Source organism: Panthera leo, chromosome B3, assembly GCF_018350215.1.
Source record: "Panthera leo isolate Ple1 chromosome B3, P.leo_Ple1_pat1.1, whole genome shotgun sequence".
NCBI lineage: Eukaryota > Metazoa > Chordata > Mammalia > Carnivora > Felidae > Panthera > Panthera leo.
This window is the reverse complement of record NC_056684.1, coordinates 121347008-121361030: the sequence shown is the minus strand read 5'-3', so window position 1 is coordinate 121361030 and position 14023 is coordinate 121347008. Positions and strand designations below refer to the sequence as shown.

The following is a 14023-nucleotide window of genomic DNA, read 5'->3' as shown; positions in this document are numbered from 1 at the left end:
GAGAAAGTGGGCAGCACAGGCGCAGAGGGAGACAGGCAGTGTGGGCCGTGGCAGGGAGGGCCCAAGATCGTCCCTGACACCATCTGGAACTCTCCAGCTCTGTGCCATGACTGTGTAGTGCCTTCCTTGCCGCTTTTTGAGTTCATGCACTTACCACCAATACGTGCATCTGTCTGGGTGTCTCTCACCCAGACAGAAAGTCCCATGAAGCAGGACTTGGTCCATTTAGTTCACCGCCCAGGTCCCAGACCAGCGGTGGCCCACAGCAGGTGTGCCACGGCAGCCAGCTAAGTGAATGAAGAGGCTTGAGTGGAGCCCTGGCATCCGACAGGCAAGAGAAGGAAGACTGGGCTCCATCGAGCAGAGTTGGGAGGCGGGAGGTTGAGGGAGTCTCTGCCTGATGTCTGGACTCTCCTCTATGAAGGGGGAGGTGAGTCCTTGGCTCAGAGGCGGGGCTGGGGCAGGACCAGGACTGTGACGAGGGTTGGAGATTTGAGAAAAGCAGGAAATTTAGTTTTAGAAATTCCTTTAAGGGGGCGTCTGGGTGGCTCAGTCGGTTAAGGGTCGGACTCTAGATTTCAGCTCAGGTCATGATTTCACGGTCGTGAGATCGAGCCCCAAGTCAGGATCTGTGCTGAGTGTGGAGCCTACTTAAGATTCTCTCTCTCTCTCTCTCTCTCTCTCTCTCTCTCTCTCCCTCTCCCTCTCCCCCTCCCCCTCTTGCACACTGTCTCTCATCCTCTTAAATAAATAAATAAATAAATAAATAAATCGCTTTAAAATATTGGAATCAACTAACTCTTATTTGGCATCCTAGGAGTTAGGAATGGTTAATATCCCCGTCTTTCTGATGGGGAAACTGAGGCTTGGCAAGGCTGAAGAGTGTGTCCCAGGTCACACTGCTAGGTTGGGTGCAGCTGGTTGCAAAGCCCCTGATCATGAGCGGGCTCCTTCCTGCACGTGGCAGAGCCAGGAACCCGCTGGGCCCAGGCCCACCCCAGCGCTCACCTTGTCCTTGTGTTCCATCTCCAGGGAAATATCCGAGGGAGATGTCTTCTCGCTCTGCTCCCCATAGATCAGTGAAGTCAAGCTGCCGGCCAGGAAGATCAGTGAGCAGGGAGGCGGAGAAGGAGAGAAAAGGCCTCGGCCACCCGCCTTGCTGTCTCTCCAGCTCCCAAGCCAAGAGCCGCCACACCCTCTTATACAGTACCAGACACATCTCAGCTCGTGTGCTGAGCACACAGCTCTGGGTACAGACGGTAATCACCCCTGTTGCCAGGTGCCCAACGTATTTGGGGAGTCACGGGATCCAGAAAGTCTGAGATCTGAGAAAAAAGTGGGCTCGTGCCCAGAGATGACTGCCCCCACTAAGTTCCCTTCTTTTGAGGAGGGCCAGAGCCGGGCAGGAGTGGGTGATGGCATGACATCTGCTGTATCCTGGTTGTGGCCTTACCTCCCCCAAGGGAGCAAGCAGCTGGCTCGCCCTGACCCCCGGCCTCTCCTCACCTGTCATTGTGAATGAGCAGAGCCAGGCGCCCGTAGTCCCACGCAGCTTTCCGGAGGAAGGAATAAACCAAAATGATGACCTGTAGGCCGGGAAAGGGAATGTGGGAATATGTCTCCTGCTCGGCTGGTCCCTGAAACTCCGTGGGGGAGATCCTGTCCCTCAGGTTCCCAGGGGCTTCCCGGGCTCTCCAACAAATGGCCAGCTTTGTTAGGGTAGAGGCCATGCCTTTCTAAACTCTGGATCCCCAGTGCCCAGCAACTTCCCAGCAGAGTGGATTCTCAGAGTTTGCAGAGTGAAGGCATCGGTGTCATGTTTAGAACGATGCAACAAGAACATTCCTTGAAGAAATCAGCAAGAGGAAAGAGAAGGGAGGCCCGAGGGCACTGGCCGGGTAGGTCCCTGGACAGTGGCGCATGGAAGGGAATCTTAGGAATTCTGCCTGTTCCTGCAGTTCCCTCTTGCCGGGCTGCCCTGGGCGTGACTGACATTCAGGGAGTCCCCACCACTGTGGCTGACGTCTGTCTGGAGAGCTGAGGCCCCTGCTGTATCACCTGTGACAGTGTGACGGTCCGCCCCTCTGAGGCCTCACTGCCTACCGTGGGGCACAGGACTTACCACCCACAAGATGACGTTGAGGAACAGCACAGTGGGGATTCCCCCAAAGGGCTGCCCCTGCAGGACGGTGCTCTGAGAATTGAAGCAGTTGTGTGCTGTCATGTTCTGTGCCTCTTTCACCATATTCAGGTTGCCCTGCACGGCAGCCATCCTGGGATCTTCCTGGTGACAGAGGGGTGCTCAGGTCAGACACAAGGAATCCCTCTCACTCTGCAAATGCAGAAGGCTGACGGGGAGTTGGGGGGGAGGTAGGTGCACTGAGTACCCATCAGACCCGGTGTCCATTGCCAGCCTGTAGCAGGTCAAGGCAGGGAGGCTCAGCCCTGAAAGGGCATAGAGCCCTACCCGGGAGGAGCACAGCTGCCTTAAACCCAGGGCCGTGATGGCAGAAGAGCCCAGGTCCCAGATCCCCTGGAAGAGATTTTATTTTGTACCACTCACTCCCTTTACCAAGAGTTGTGAGATGCACATCCAAATGGATCTTCCTATTTCTACCTTTGTGAAACTTTTCTTGTATATAAATGAACAAACTTCACAGAGGTGGGTAGGACCCCAGAGTGGAAATATTCTGTTTGGAGAACAGAACTGCATTCATGGGAAGCCTGTGCAGATAGGGTCTAACATCTTATGATTCTCTGATCCAGTTTCCAGGAAAGGAAGTTTCCTAAAACTAAATGAGGTAAAGCTATAGAGTGCCCTGCACATAGCAGTGACTCAGTAAACGTCACTGTCTTCAGGTCGAACTTGAACCAGGGAGATCAGCACCTGCCCAGAGCCTGAGCCAAGCCCGTGAGCCTGAGCATTTTGGTGAGACTCAAATGTAGGGCTCATGGTCATGGGCATCAATAGGTCTCCAGACTCAGAAAAGAGTGGGAAGCACAGATGAAAACTGGAAGTGACTGGTAGCTGCTTAAATTTATCTGCAAAGTGCTCTGGTTTTAAGAGATCATTCAGGGGCACCTGGCTGGTTCAGTAGCTAGAGCATGTGACTCTTAATCTCAGGGTTGTGAGTTCAAGCCCCATGTTGGGCATGGAGCCTATTAAAAAAAAAAAGAATAGCTAAGATTTCAGGGCGCCTGGGTGGCTCAGTTGGTTGGGCGTCCAACTCTTTTTGTTTTTAATTTTTTCTTAATGTTTATTTATTTTTGAAAGAGAGAGAGAACATGTGCAAGCTGGAAGGGCAGAAAGAGGAGGGGACAGAGGATCTGAAATGGGCTCCGTGTTGACCACAGAGAGCCTGATGTGGGCTCGAACCTTGAGATCATGACCTGAGTCGAGGTCAGATGCTCAACTGACTGAGCCACCGAGGCGCCCTGGGCATCCAACCCTTGATTTCAGCTCAGGTCATAATCTCATGGTTCATGAGATAGGGTCCTGCGTTGGCCTCTATGCTGACAGCATGGAGCCTGCTTGGGATTCTCTCTCTTTCCCTCTCTCTCTACCCCTCCCCCATTCGAGCTCTCTCTCTCTCAAAATAACTAAACATTACAAAAAAAAAAAAAATCATTCATTTTGTCTCCAGACCTTGTCTCATCCTAGAAACTCTTCACTCCCATTCAAGAAAAGTAGGCTCATTCATCATTCATTCATTCATTCATTCAAGTATTTAGTGAACAACTGCCTTGTGCCAGACTAATGCTGGTGATGCAATAGTGAATAGGCAAAACAAAACAAAAAAACCCTCTCTCATTGGATCCTGGTGGGGAGAGGCAGTGCAGGGGTGACGGTGGGTCAGAAGGGTAAAGAGGGTGACGGGGAAGACCTCACTGGGAGGATGACATTTGGACAAAGACTTGCAGAGGGAGCAAGGCAGGCACAGCAGAGGGAGCTCCCTCCCTTGCAGAGGGAGCATGGCAGGCACAGCAGAAGGCCTGGGGGCACAAGCTTGCCTGGAGCCTCCAAGAAGAGCAAACAGGCCCATGTGGCTGGACAGGGGAGAGTGAAGGGGGTGAAGCTTGGACAGGGGAGAGTGAGGGGGGTGAAGCTTGAGCCAAGGAGTGACGTGAAATGACTTATGTATTAAAGGCATCACTCTGACCCTTGGTTTGAGAATAAATGGGAGCGGGGCAAGCTGAGAAGTAAACACAGAGAGGTCAGTTAGGAGGAAATTACAGCAATCCAGGCAAGAGGTAACAAGCCTGGGATGGAAGGGGAGGAGGCGGTGAGAAGCAGTCAGATTTTGGAAGTATTCTGAAGGTGAAGCCAGCATGTGCTGATACAATGGGTGGTGGGGGGGGCGGGGTGTAAACGAGAGGAGTCCAGGGTGACCCTGAGGTTTTGGGGCCGAAGAGCAGAAGTGCCTTTATTGGGTGGGACAGACCAGGAGCGGGAGGAGGGGTCAGGAGCTGGGTGCTGGACATGCTAAGTGGAGATGCCAGGCGGGTGGCTGGACACGTGAGCCCGCAGCTCAGAGGAGAGTCAGGAGACATAACTGTGAGAGTCACCAGCAGACAGGTGACTGTTAGAGGCGTAGGACTGGGTCACCGAAGGCGTGAGCGCAGAGTGAGGCTCAAGGTCTGAGTGCAGCGTGAGGCCCCAACACGGGGAGGTGAGGCAGATGAGGAGGAAACGAGAAAGGGACTAGAAGAGGGGCCAGAGAGGGAGGAGGTATAGCAGGAGTGGGTGGTATCCTGGAAGCTAAATAAAATGTTTCTAGAAGGGAGGGATCGGCTGCACTGATGCGGCCAAGTAAGATGACAACTGAGAACCAGCCATGGTTGAAGCAACGTGGAGGTTTAGTCGGTGGCCAGACTGGAACAGGTGCGAGAGAGAATGGTGGCCGGAGAAATGGAGCCAGTGGGCATGAACGATTCCTTTGAACAGGAATGAGAGTTTGGAGGCGGTTAGGACAGGAGAAGCAGCAGCACAAGAAAAGTAGGCTCATTCGTTATTCATTCATTCATTCATTCATTCAACATGTATTTAGTGAACAACTGCCTTGTGCCAGACTAATGCTGGTGATGCAATAGTGAATAGGCAAAACAAAACAAAACAAAAACCCGTGCAGCAGCACGGAATGCCGGTGGGAACGGGCCGGTGGGAACTTAAAGGCTGGTGATACGGGGGAGACAGGGCATTGCCGACGCAATGCGAGGATGTGAGAAGGGCCGGCAACCGGTGCACAAGTGCAGACGTTGGTCTTGGCCGAGAGCTGGGTACCGACCCACGGCAGCAGGAGGGAGGCAGGCGCACAGGTGGAGCTCGCGGGTGCGCCCGCCCAAGGCTTCTATTTTCTCAGATGCAGGGGGAACAAGTCTCAAGGTTGCTGAGCGACGCAGGTGGTGGGCAGATGTGGGATGTTTGAGGACAGGACGCAAGGCAGAAATAGAAGTCTAGAGAAGTGGTGGGGTGAATGTATTATGAGAACATGGTGGGACTGTCGCGCAGCACTAAGGGGCCACTGAGGTTCATGGTCTTGAATCTGCAGCAAGAGTAGCCAGACTCACTGGGCCTCTCCCCCAGCTGTGCTCATCGGTGTGGATGCAGGTGAGCCGCTGTGGAAGAGGCAGACAGCTCGACCTAACCAGGGCAGACGTTTTCCCAAGTAAGTAGGAGAATGAGAGGGCTGGAGTTGTACATGAGGGAGTCGTTTTAATGACTGGCCAGGTAAGGACAGAAAGGACACGCGAGATGGGCGAGGGATCGTGACAGGGGTCCACGGAGGTAGAACTGTCGGGTATCACAGGCTGTGAGCCGACACGTAGGACGTGGCTGTTCGAAAATGAGCTGTGTGGCACTGAGATTAAGAAGGGATTGGTTATGGGTAGAGAGAAGGTCTAGGGCATGAAAATAGAGTCAGCGACTGAGTGGTGTCAAGGAACTGGGAGGCTGGAATGTCCTTTATGGACAGGTGGATCTTGAAATCGGTAAGAATGAAGATGGGAACAGCACTGACGTGACGGTGAGGCAAGAAATGAACTCTTCTGGGAAGGAGGGGAGTGATCTGGTGGGGGGGGGGGGAGTCAGCGCCTGTACCAAAGACGGGGAGCGAGATGTCTAGGCTGACACCTTGGGTCCAAGATGGGGGCTTCAGCAGGAAGGAAGGAAGGAAGAAGAGTCTGGAAGATGCACAGAGGAGCAAGGAATACATCTCTCTCGTCCCCAGGCCTGAGAGGGTGGTAAGGGAGGCCCCGTCCTGGGGAGTCTAAGGTTTCAGTTCCCAGTGGGCAGGCGAGGTGCTGCAGGAGCTGGGGGTGTTTCTGGGCATCTTGGGCTCTGTGGCACTGAATGCCGGTTCCAACACTTACTAGTCACCTCGAGCAAGCTACTTAAGGTCTCCCTGCCTCATTTACTCATCTACAAAAGGGGAGTGGTGTAACTAGTACTCACTTTGCAGTGCTATTAAGAGGGGTAAGTGGGGGCATCTGGGTGGCTCAGTCGGTTAAGTGTCTGACTCTTGATTTCAGCTCAGGTCATGATCTCATGCTTTGTGAGGTGGAGCCCCATGTCGGGCTCTGAACTGACAGCATGGAGCTTGCTTGGGGTTCTCCCTCTCATTCTCTCTGCCCCTTCCCCCTCAATAAACAAATAAACATTTTTTAAAAAAGATGGATAACTGGGTTAAGATTTGTCAGTCATGGAGAGCAATGCCTGGGACACAGAAGTATCACACAGACTCTTGTCAAATGAAAAGTGGGCGCAGAGCTCCAAGGGGCACAGCGGAATGCTGTCTGGAGTTGGGGAGGCTTTGGAGATGGGGATAGAGAAGGGAATAAAGAAGAGGGTGGTGTGCAGGACGGGTCCGGGGCTCCCTGTGCTAACTCACAAAAATAGGGAAACACACGAACTCATCCTTCTACCTGCCAGATCAGCATCCTTCTGTTCCCCTCTCTTTCTGCAGGGGCTGCCCACGGTTTTACTACCCCAGGTCACTGCTTAACTCATTGACACAAGCACGTTTAGCTAAATATAAACTTACAAGGACTTACACTGAACATGGTACCCTTTTTTATAGTTTTTCTTTTAATGTTTACTTATTTATTTTGAAAGAGAGAGAGCGCGTGGGGTAAGAAGCAGAGAGAGAGAGAGAGAGGAAGAGAAAGAATTCCAAGTAGGCTCCACACTGTCAGTGCACAGCCCTGACACGGGGCTCGATCCCACGAAGTGTGAGATCATGACCTGAGCCAAAACCAAGAGTCGGAGGCTTAACCCACTGAGCTCCTGGGCGCCCTGAACACGCTACCGTTTAACAGCAAGCCTTCTGCCGGAAAAGCCAGAGTAGCCCGAGGAGCGTTTCTCTTGGCATCTCTGGCAGCTGCCGCACCAAGGTACAGTTCTCCTGGTGGCCACCTGGGGGAGCCCGCGCTGAGGAAGCCGCGGGGGAAGGCGGGGCGCGGGAGGCGCAGGCGCGATCTGAAGGCCTTGGAGGGCCATTCCCTACCTGCGTCAGTTCTCCAGAGAGGGTCTAAGTCAGGCCTGGGGGCTTCGCTCAGCTACCCGGAAGCTGCAAAAGAACACATGCAATCTAAAGACCACAAGGCCTAGGGGCCCAGGCGGTCTTCCAGGGCGGCATCATCTCTCAGGGCTCCTGAACATCTTTATGTTCAGGATATACATCCTTTATCACGTGTATTTTGCAAATACTTTTTCCCAGTCTGTTGCTCGTCTATTTGTTTTCTTCATGGTATCTTTGAAGCACCACCGTTTTGGATTTTGACAAAGTCCAGTTTATCAAATGTTCTTTTATGGACCGTGCTTTGGGGATGGTGATGGTGTCTACGAAATCTTTGCCTACTCCTGTTTTCTCCTAAAAATCTTATAGTTTTAGCTCTGACACTGAAGTCTATGATCCATTTTGAGTTAAAGTTTGCAGAGGCTGTGACGTAAGCGTCTAAGTTCATCTTTTGGCGAGTGGCTATGCACTTGCCCAGCACCCTTTGCTGGATCTCATCTTTAAAATGAGGGGAACAGCTGGGAAGCCCCTGTCAGGGGGACTGGAACCAGGGCAGGGATGTGCAAGTGCTTGGTGACCAGCAGCACAGCCAGAAGGACGTGTGACTTTTATTTGGTTAATACCGTACATGATGAGGGAAGGGGGTGGGCCCGGGCTGGGAAGAGCTCTGCCTTCCATCTGGCTCTAAGGAGGTTTGAGTCCTGGATGCTGCTCTTTTCCACTTAACTCCTACACACTCATTTTCTCTCCTTCCAAAAGCACTCCCCTTCCTCCCTCCCTCCTCCTCCCTTCCTTCCTTCCACAAAGAAGGGCTGAGTACCTACCATGCACCAGCCATCATGAGAGGCCCTGGGGGCCTGGCAGTTCCATTTCCCACCAATATGAGTCTCCCAGACTCACTGGGGAGACCTGTAAGCATGCCAGGCACGAGCTACCACACACTCTGGCACACTTTGGTAACCCAGGTAAAGGGGGTCATGGGGAGGGCCCACCTTGAGCAGTCAGAGAAGCCTTCTGCAAGGAAGTCACCTCTGAGCTGAGATGCGAGGAATTCGAATCAGCAGTGTGGTGGGGAGCATGGACAGAGGGAACCATGTTGGCCAAGAGCCAGAGGGGGGACAGAGCATGGTGTTTTGGGAATGTGAAAACGAGTAGTCATGGCTCGAGTGCAGGATGGATCACTGGTTTATGCTTTCATTTGTTCATTTGTTCGTTCAACAACAATTCGTGGCAAATCTACTCTTCCCAGGAAGTACAAACACAAGTTCCTCTTCAGGGGGTTCCCAGTCTTTGGGGTTTGGGGAGACGACTGCTGTTGGGAGAGGCATGGCCCAGCTGCCGTTCTGCCTAGGAGGGCCTCCAGACACAAGGCCGAGCCTCTAACCTGGAGTGGGATGCAGTCCATCAGCAGGGTTGGGCAGGTGCAGCCTGCAGGAAGGTGAGGCAGGTGAAGGAAGGAGGTGAGAAGAGAGAAGAGAGCCTCGCCCCCATCTCAGCACCTTCCTCAGCTTCCTCAGCAGCAAGCAGAGACAGTGTCATGGAGACCCAGAGCGTCGTCCTGCCTTTTGTCCTCACCCTTAAACCACGACTGGACCTCCTTGCTGGAGAGGTTTCCTTCTTCCTTCTTTCTAGCTCTTGGGTGTGAAGAAGAGGGGTAGAGAGCTTTCTGGAGACCAAAGTAGCAGCAGTGGAAAGAATGCAACTTGAAATCTGAGGGTTACAAGGGAACACAGAACAGGGGCACCCACCTGCCCGGTGCAGGGGCATCAGGGAATTTCTCTTCGGGCATGTATTTTAGGGAGGCATGAACACAGGGAGGTTATTCAGGGCGGTGGGAAGAAGTGGACTGTCTGCAGCCAGACTGTCTGGGCTTAAATCCCAGGTCCACCCCTGTTCGCTGTGTGACAGCACTGTGAGGACAGTGACCTCAGCTCTCTGGGTCTTAGTTTCCACCTCTGGAAAGCGGGGATAATGGCACTGCCTCACAAGGTTGTTATGAACACGGAATGAGTTAACTCACACAAACCCCTTTGCAAATGCTTGAGAAGCAGTGCCATTAGCCAGTACTACCGTCACTGGCACCAGGTCATCTGCGACGTGCTGGTGAAGGGCCCAGACTGGACCATTCCTGGTCTCTTCCCGCCTACTCTGTTCTGGAACAGACCAGGGGAGGACCGTCCAAGACCCCACAAACTGCAGCCTGGAGGTTGCTGCCTCTGTTCTTCCTATGCATGAAAAACGAATGTCAGCCTGGCTTTTTGGGCCAAGGAGGGGCAGTGAGTGACGGTGGGGATGTCGGCTGGGGGATCAGGATCCTCAGTCCCCTCCTCAGCTGCACATCTTATCTGACGGGGAAGTGTGTGGCCTTCCTCCCCTCCCATTTCTCCCCATCCTGGCCTCTAGTGGCAGAAGCTGGAGGCTGGGAAGTCCCAGGCCGCAGGCGAGGTTTGCTTGGGGAAGTGGGCAAAAGCTTCAAAAAGAACAAGCTCTGTCTTTATTAGTCAGCCCCCTGGTCCAGTGCTCACCTCCTTCCTTCCAGACCTGGCCTGGCTTCAGCTACTGCTGTCCTAACCAGCCAGGCCAGCAGGCCAGGCCCTCCTCATCTCAAGGCCAAGTCTTCTGTGTGAGGAGCCCAGATCCCGCAGCTAGGGCAGCCCAGGAAGCCCTTGGTGTGTGTGGGAGGGGCACGATCTTATTAATAGCTAATGTTTATGGAGCACTTACTATGGAGCCTCAGAGAAATACTTCCCATTTAAGTATGTAGCTCTCACAAGTACCTAAGGGTACTAAAATCATCCTCTGATGAGAGGACAATTAAGGCCCAGACAGGTGAAATCACTTGCCTAAGGTCATGGTGCTAGTAAGTGGCATGCCACCTTCTCTCTTGCCACCACAGGTCTCTTGCACATGCTAGACCTTCCACCTGGAATATTCCTCCCTCCCACTAGTTAACTCATTTTCCCCTAGTTAATTGCAGCTCGGTTTTTGCCTCCATAGGGAAGAACCCCAGACCAGGTGAAGCCCCCACATTCCATGCCTCAGAGCATCTTGGGTCACAGACACAGTATGACATTTAGGAGTGGGTCCCAAATCCTGTCTCTGCTATTTATAAGCTCCATGTCCTTGGGCAAATATCTCAGCTTCCCTGTGCCTCTGTTTCCTTATCTGTAACATGGAAATGTTAATAGCATCTACCTTATTGGCTGGGTGTTAGGAATGTATGAACCAATTCACATAAAACACTTAGAACGGTACTGCTATATAGCAATGGCTCAATACAGTTAAGTATTATTTTCCTTGTTTGAACCTAGTACATTTGACGTTCCTTTACAAGATGACGTACTAAATGGCTGGCTCCACCAGTGGATGCAAAGCTCCTTAATGGCTACGTTTGCTTAGTATTTTCTCTGCTGTGCTGGTTAGAGCTTGGTGCTTTACAAATATTTGTGGAAAAGAGGCCCCTGGGTGGCTCAGTCGGTTAAGCGTCCGACTTTGGCTCGGGTCATGATCTTGCAGTTCGTGGGTTCGTGGGTTTGAGCCCGGTGTCGGGCTCTGTGCTGACAGCTCAGAGCCCGGAGCCTGCTGCGGATTCTGTGCGTGTCTCTCTCTCCGCCCCTCCCCACTCATGCTCTGTCTCTCTGCAAATATTTGTGGAAGAAAGGAATGACTGGCAGCAGACCGGGGTGGGTCTCACTTGGCCCCCCGATCTCCAACCCAGAGTGTCTGGCTGGAGGGGCTCCTACAAATTCTCGAATCTAAGCCCTTCCTCCCACAGATGAGCAGAGGTTTGCTGCAGCCGAGTATGTCCTTGGCCTCAGTCTCACAGGGCTGGGTGGCCCCTGGCCACCCCATCCCCCCTGGAGCTCAGCTCAATCAGTAGAGGGCACGGTGAGATCTCAGGCTGAGCAGCCACACACACACACACACACACACACACACACACACCTGGCACATCTCTTATCTGAGTGTTGTGGAGCGAACACATTCCCTCCACAAGCTGCAGGCTTCACTTCGACCCTGATTTACTGCCGTAATTCCTGTCTCTGTGGTAACAAGTGGGACTGAGCCTTCGGCTAGCAAAGACTGGGCAAAGGGCTCGTCGTCGTCAGGCCAGCACTGTTGTTCTCTCCCCAGCCTCCTGCCCGCTGGATTTCTCTGAGGGAGTCCTGAGTGGGCTGGGAGGGGAGGGCTCCGGAGGGGAGGCACAGCCCCAGTTAGAGCAGGATGAAGGTGCCCGGCAGCAGGAGCTAACAGGCAGGAGGCACTGTTGGGTGCCGTCCCCCTCAGCTCCTGCTGCTGCTAGGATGGCCTCTGGTGGACCGTGCCACATGCTGGGGAGACAGAGGGGCTGAGCCCCAGCCCATGCACACCCAACCCACTGTCGATGACTGGTCAATGTGTAACTAGAACCAGCCTTAACTGGACACCTGTTCTGTGCCCTCACTGGGCTAGGAAGTGGGGAGGAAAGCTAAACTACAATAGACCTGGCGTCAGTGAGCGTTCCGTGGTCCTGGCCTAGTGAGCAGTCCGTGGTCCTGGCCTCAGTGAGCATTCCATGGACCTGGCCTAGTGAGCGGTCCGTGGTCCTGGCCTCAGTGAGTGTTCCATGGTCCTGGCCTAGTGAGCAGTCCGTGATCCTGGCCTCAGTGAGCGTTCCATGGACCTGGCCTAGTGAGCAGTCCGTGGTCCTGGCCTCAGTAAGCGTTCCGTGGTCCTGGCCTCAGTGAGCATTCTGTGGTCCTGGCCTCAGTGAGCGTTCTGTGGTCCTGGCCTAGTGAGCAGTCCGTGGTCTTGGCCTCAGAGTTCCATGGTCCTGGCCTCTGTGACAGTTCCATGGACCTGGCCTCGGTGAGAGTTCCGTGGTCCTGGCCTCAGTGAGTATTCCATGGTCCTGGCCTCAGTGAGTGTTCCATGGACCTGGCCTCAGTGACCGTTCCGTGGTCCTGGCCTCAGTGAGTGTTCCGTGGTCCTGGCCTAGTGAGAGTTCCATGATCCTGGCCTCAGTGAGCGTTCCGTGGTCCTGGCCTAGTGAGAGTTCCATGGTCCTGGCCTCTGTGAGCGGTCTGTGGTCCTGGCCTAGTAAGCAGTCTGTGGTCCTGGCCTCAGTGAGAGTTCCATGGTCCTGGCCTCAGTGAGCGTTCCGTGGTCCTGGCCTAGTAAGCAGTCCGTGGTCCTGGCCTCAGTGAGAGTTCCGTGGTCCTGGCCTCAGTGAGAGTTCTGTGGTCCTGGCCTCAGTGAGAGTTCCATGGACCTGGCCTCAGTGAGCGTTCTGTGGTCCTGGCCTTAGTGAGCATTCCGTCGTCCTGGCCTAGTGAGCGGTCCGTGGTCCTGGCCTCATTAAGCATTCCGTGGTCCTGGCCTCTGTGACAGTTCCATGGACCTGGCCTCAGTGAGAGTTCTGAGGTCCTGGCCTCAGTGAGCATTCCATGGTCCTGGCCTCAGTGAGTGTTTCATGGGCCTGGCTTCAGTGACCGTTCCGTGGTCCTGGCCTCAGTGAGCGTTCCCTGGTCCTGGCCTAGTGAGAGTTCCATGATCCTGGCCTCAGTGAGCGTTCCGTGGTCCTGGCCTAGTGAGAGTTCCATGATCCTGGCCTCAGTGAGCATTCCGTGGTCCTGGCCTAGTGAGAGTTCCATGATCCTGGCCTCAGTGACCGTTCCGTGGTCCTGACCTAGTGAGCGTTCCATGGTCCTGGCCTCTGTGAGCGGTCTGTGGTCCTGGCCTCAGTGAGAGTTCCATGGTCCTGGCCTCAGTGAGCGTTCCGTGGTCCTGGCCTAGTAAGCAGTCCGTGGTCCTGGCATCAGTGAGAGTTCCATGGTCGTGGCCTCAGTGAGAGTTCTGTGGTCCTGGCCTCAGTGAGCATTCCGTGGTCCTGGCCTAGTGAGTGGTCCGTGGTCCTGGCCTCAGTAAGCATTCCATGGTCCTGGCCTCAGTGAGCGTTCCATGGTCCTGGCCTAGTGAGCATTCCGTGGTCCTGGCCTCAGAGTTCCATGGTCCTGGCCTCTGACAGTTCCATGGACCTGGCCTCAGTGAGAGTTCTGAGGTCCTGGCCTCAGTGAGCATTCCATGGTCCTGGCCTCAGTGAGTGTTCAATGGACCTGGCCTCAGTGACCGTTCCGTGGTCCTGGCCTCAGTGAGCATTCCCTGGTCCTGGCCTAGTGAGAGTTCCATGATCCTGGCCTCAGTGAGCGTTCCGTGGTCCTGGCCTAGTGAGAGTTCCATGGTCCTGGCCTCTGTGAGTGGTCTGTGGTCCTGGCCTAGTAAGCGGTCTGTGGTCCTGGCCTCAGTGAGAGTTCCATGGTCCTGGCCTCAGTGAGAGTTCTGTGGTCCTGGCCTCAGTGAGAGTTCCATGGACCTGGCCTAGTAAGCGGTCTGTGGTCCTGGCCTCAGTGAGCATTCCATGGTCCTGGCCTCAGTGAGTGTTCCATGGACCTGGCCTCAGTGACCATTCCGTGGTCCTGGCCTCAGTGAGCGTTCCCTGGTCCTGGCCTAGTGAGAGTTCCATGATCCTG

At 54.2% G+C, this 14023-nt stretch overlaps 1 protein-coding gene across 11 annotated transcripts in view; it reads right to left on the bottom strand.

The window, feature by feature from the left end:
• Positions 1-14023, bottom strand: part of TMEM63C (transmembrane protein 63C) — a 74834-nt gene that overhangs the window by 33129 nt on the left and 27682 nt on the right. For all 11 annotated transcript variants that reach the window (XR_006203970.1, XR_006203971.1, XM_042943904.1 and 8 more), the window contains 4 exons: positions 7503-7565; positions 2123-2284; positions 1507-1586; positions 1009-1090 (listed from right to left, as the gene is read on the bottom strand). Coding sequence is in view for 9 of the 11 variants with exons in the window: in XM_042943904.1 (XP_042799838.1) it covers positions 1009-1090; positions 1507-1586; positions 2123-2272 (312 nt within the window). In the remaining 2 variants the exon portion in view is untranslated. The remainder of the gene's footprint in view (positions 1-1008; positions 1091-1506; positions 1587-2122; positions 2285-7502; positions 7566-14023) is intronic.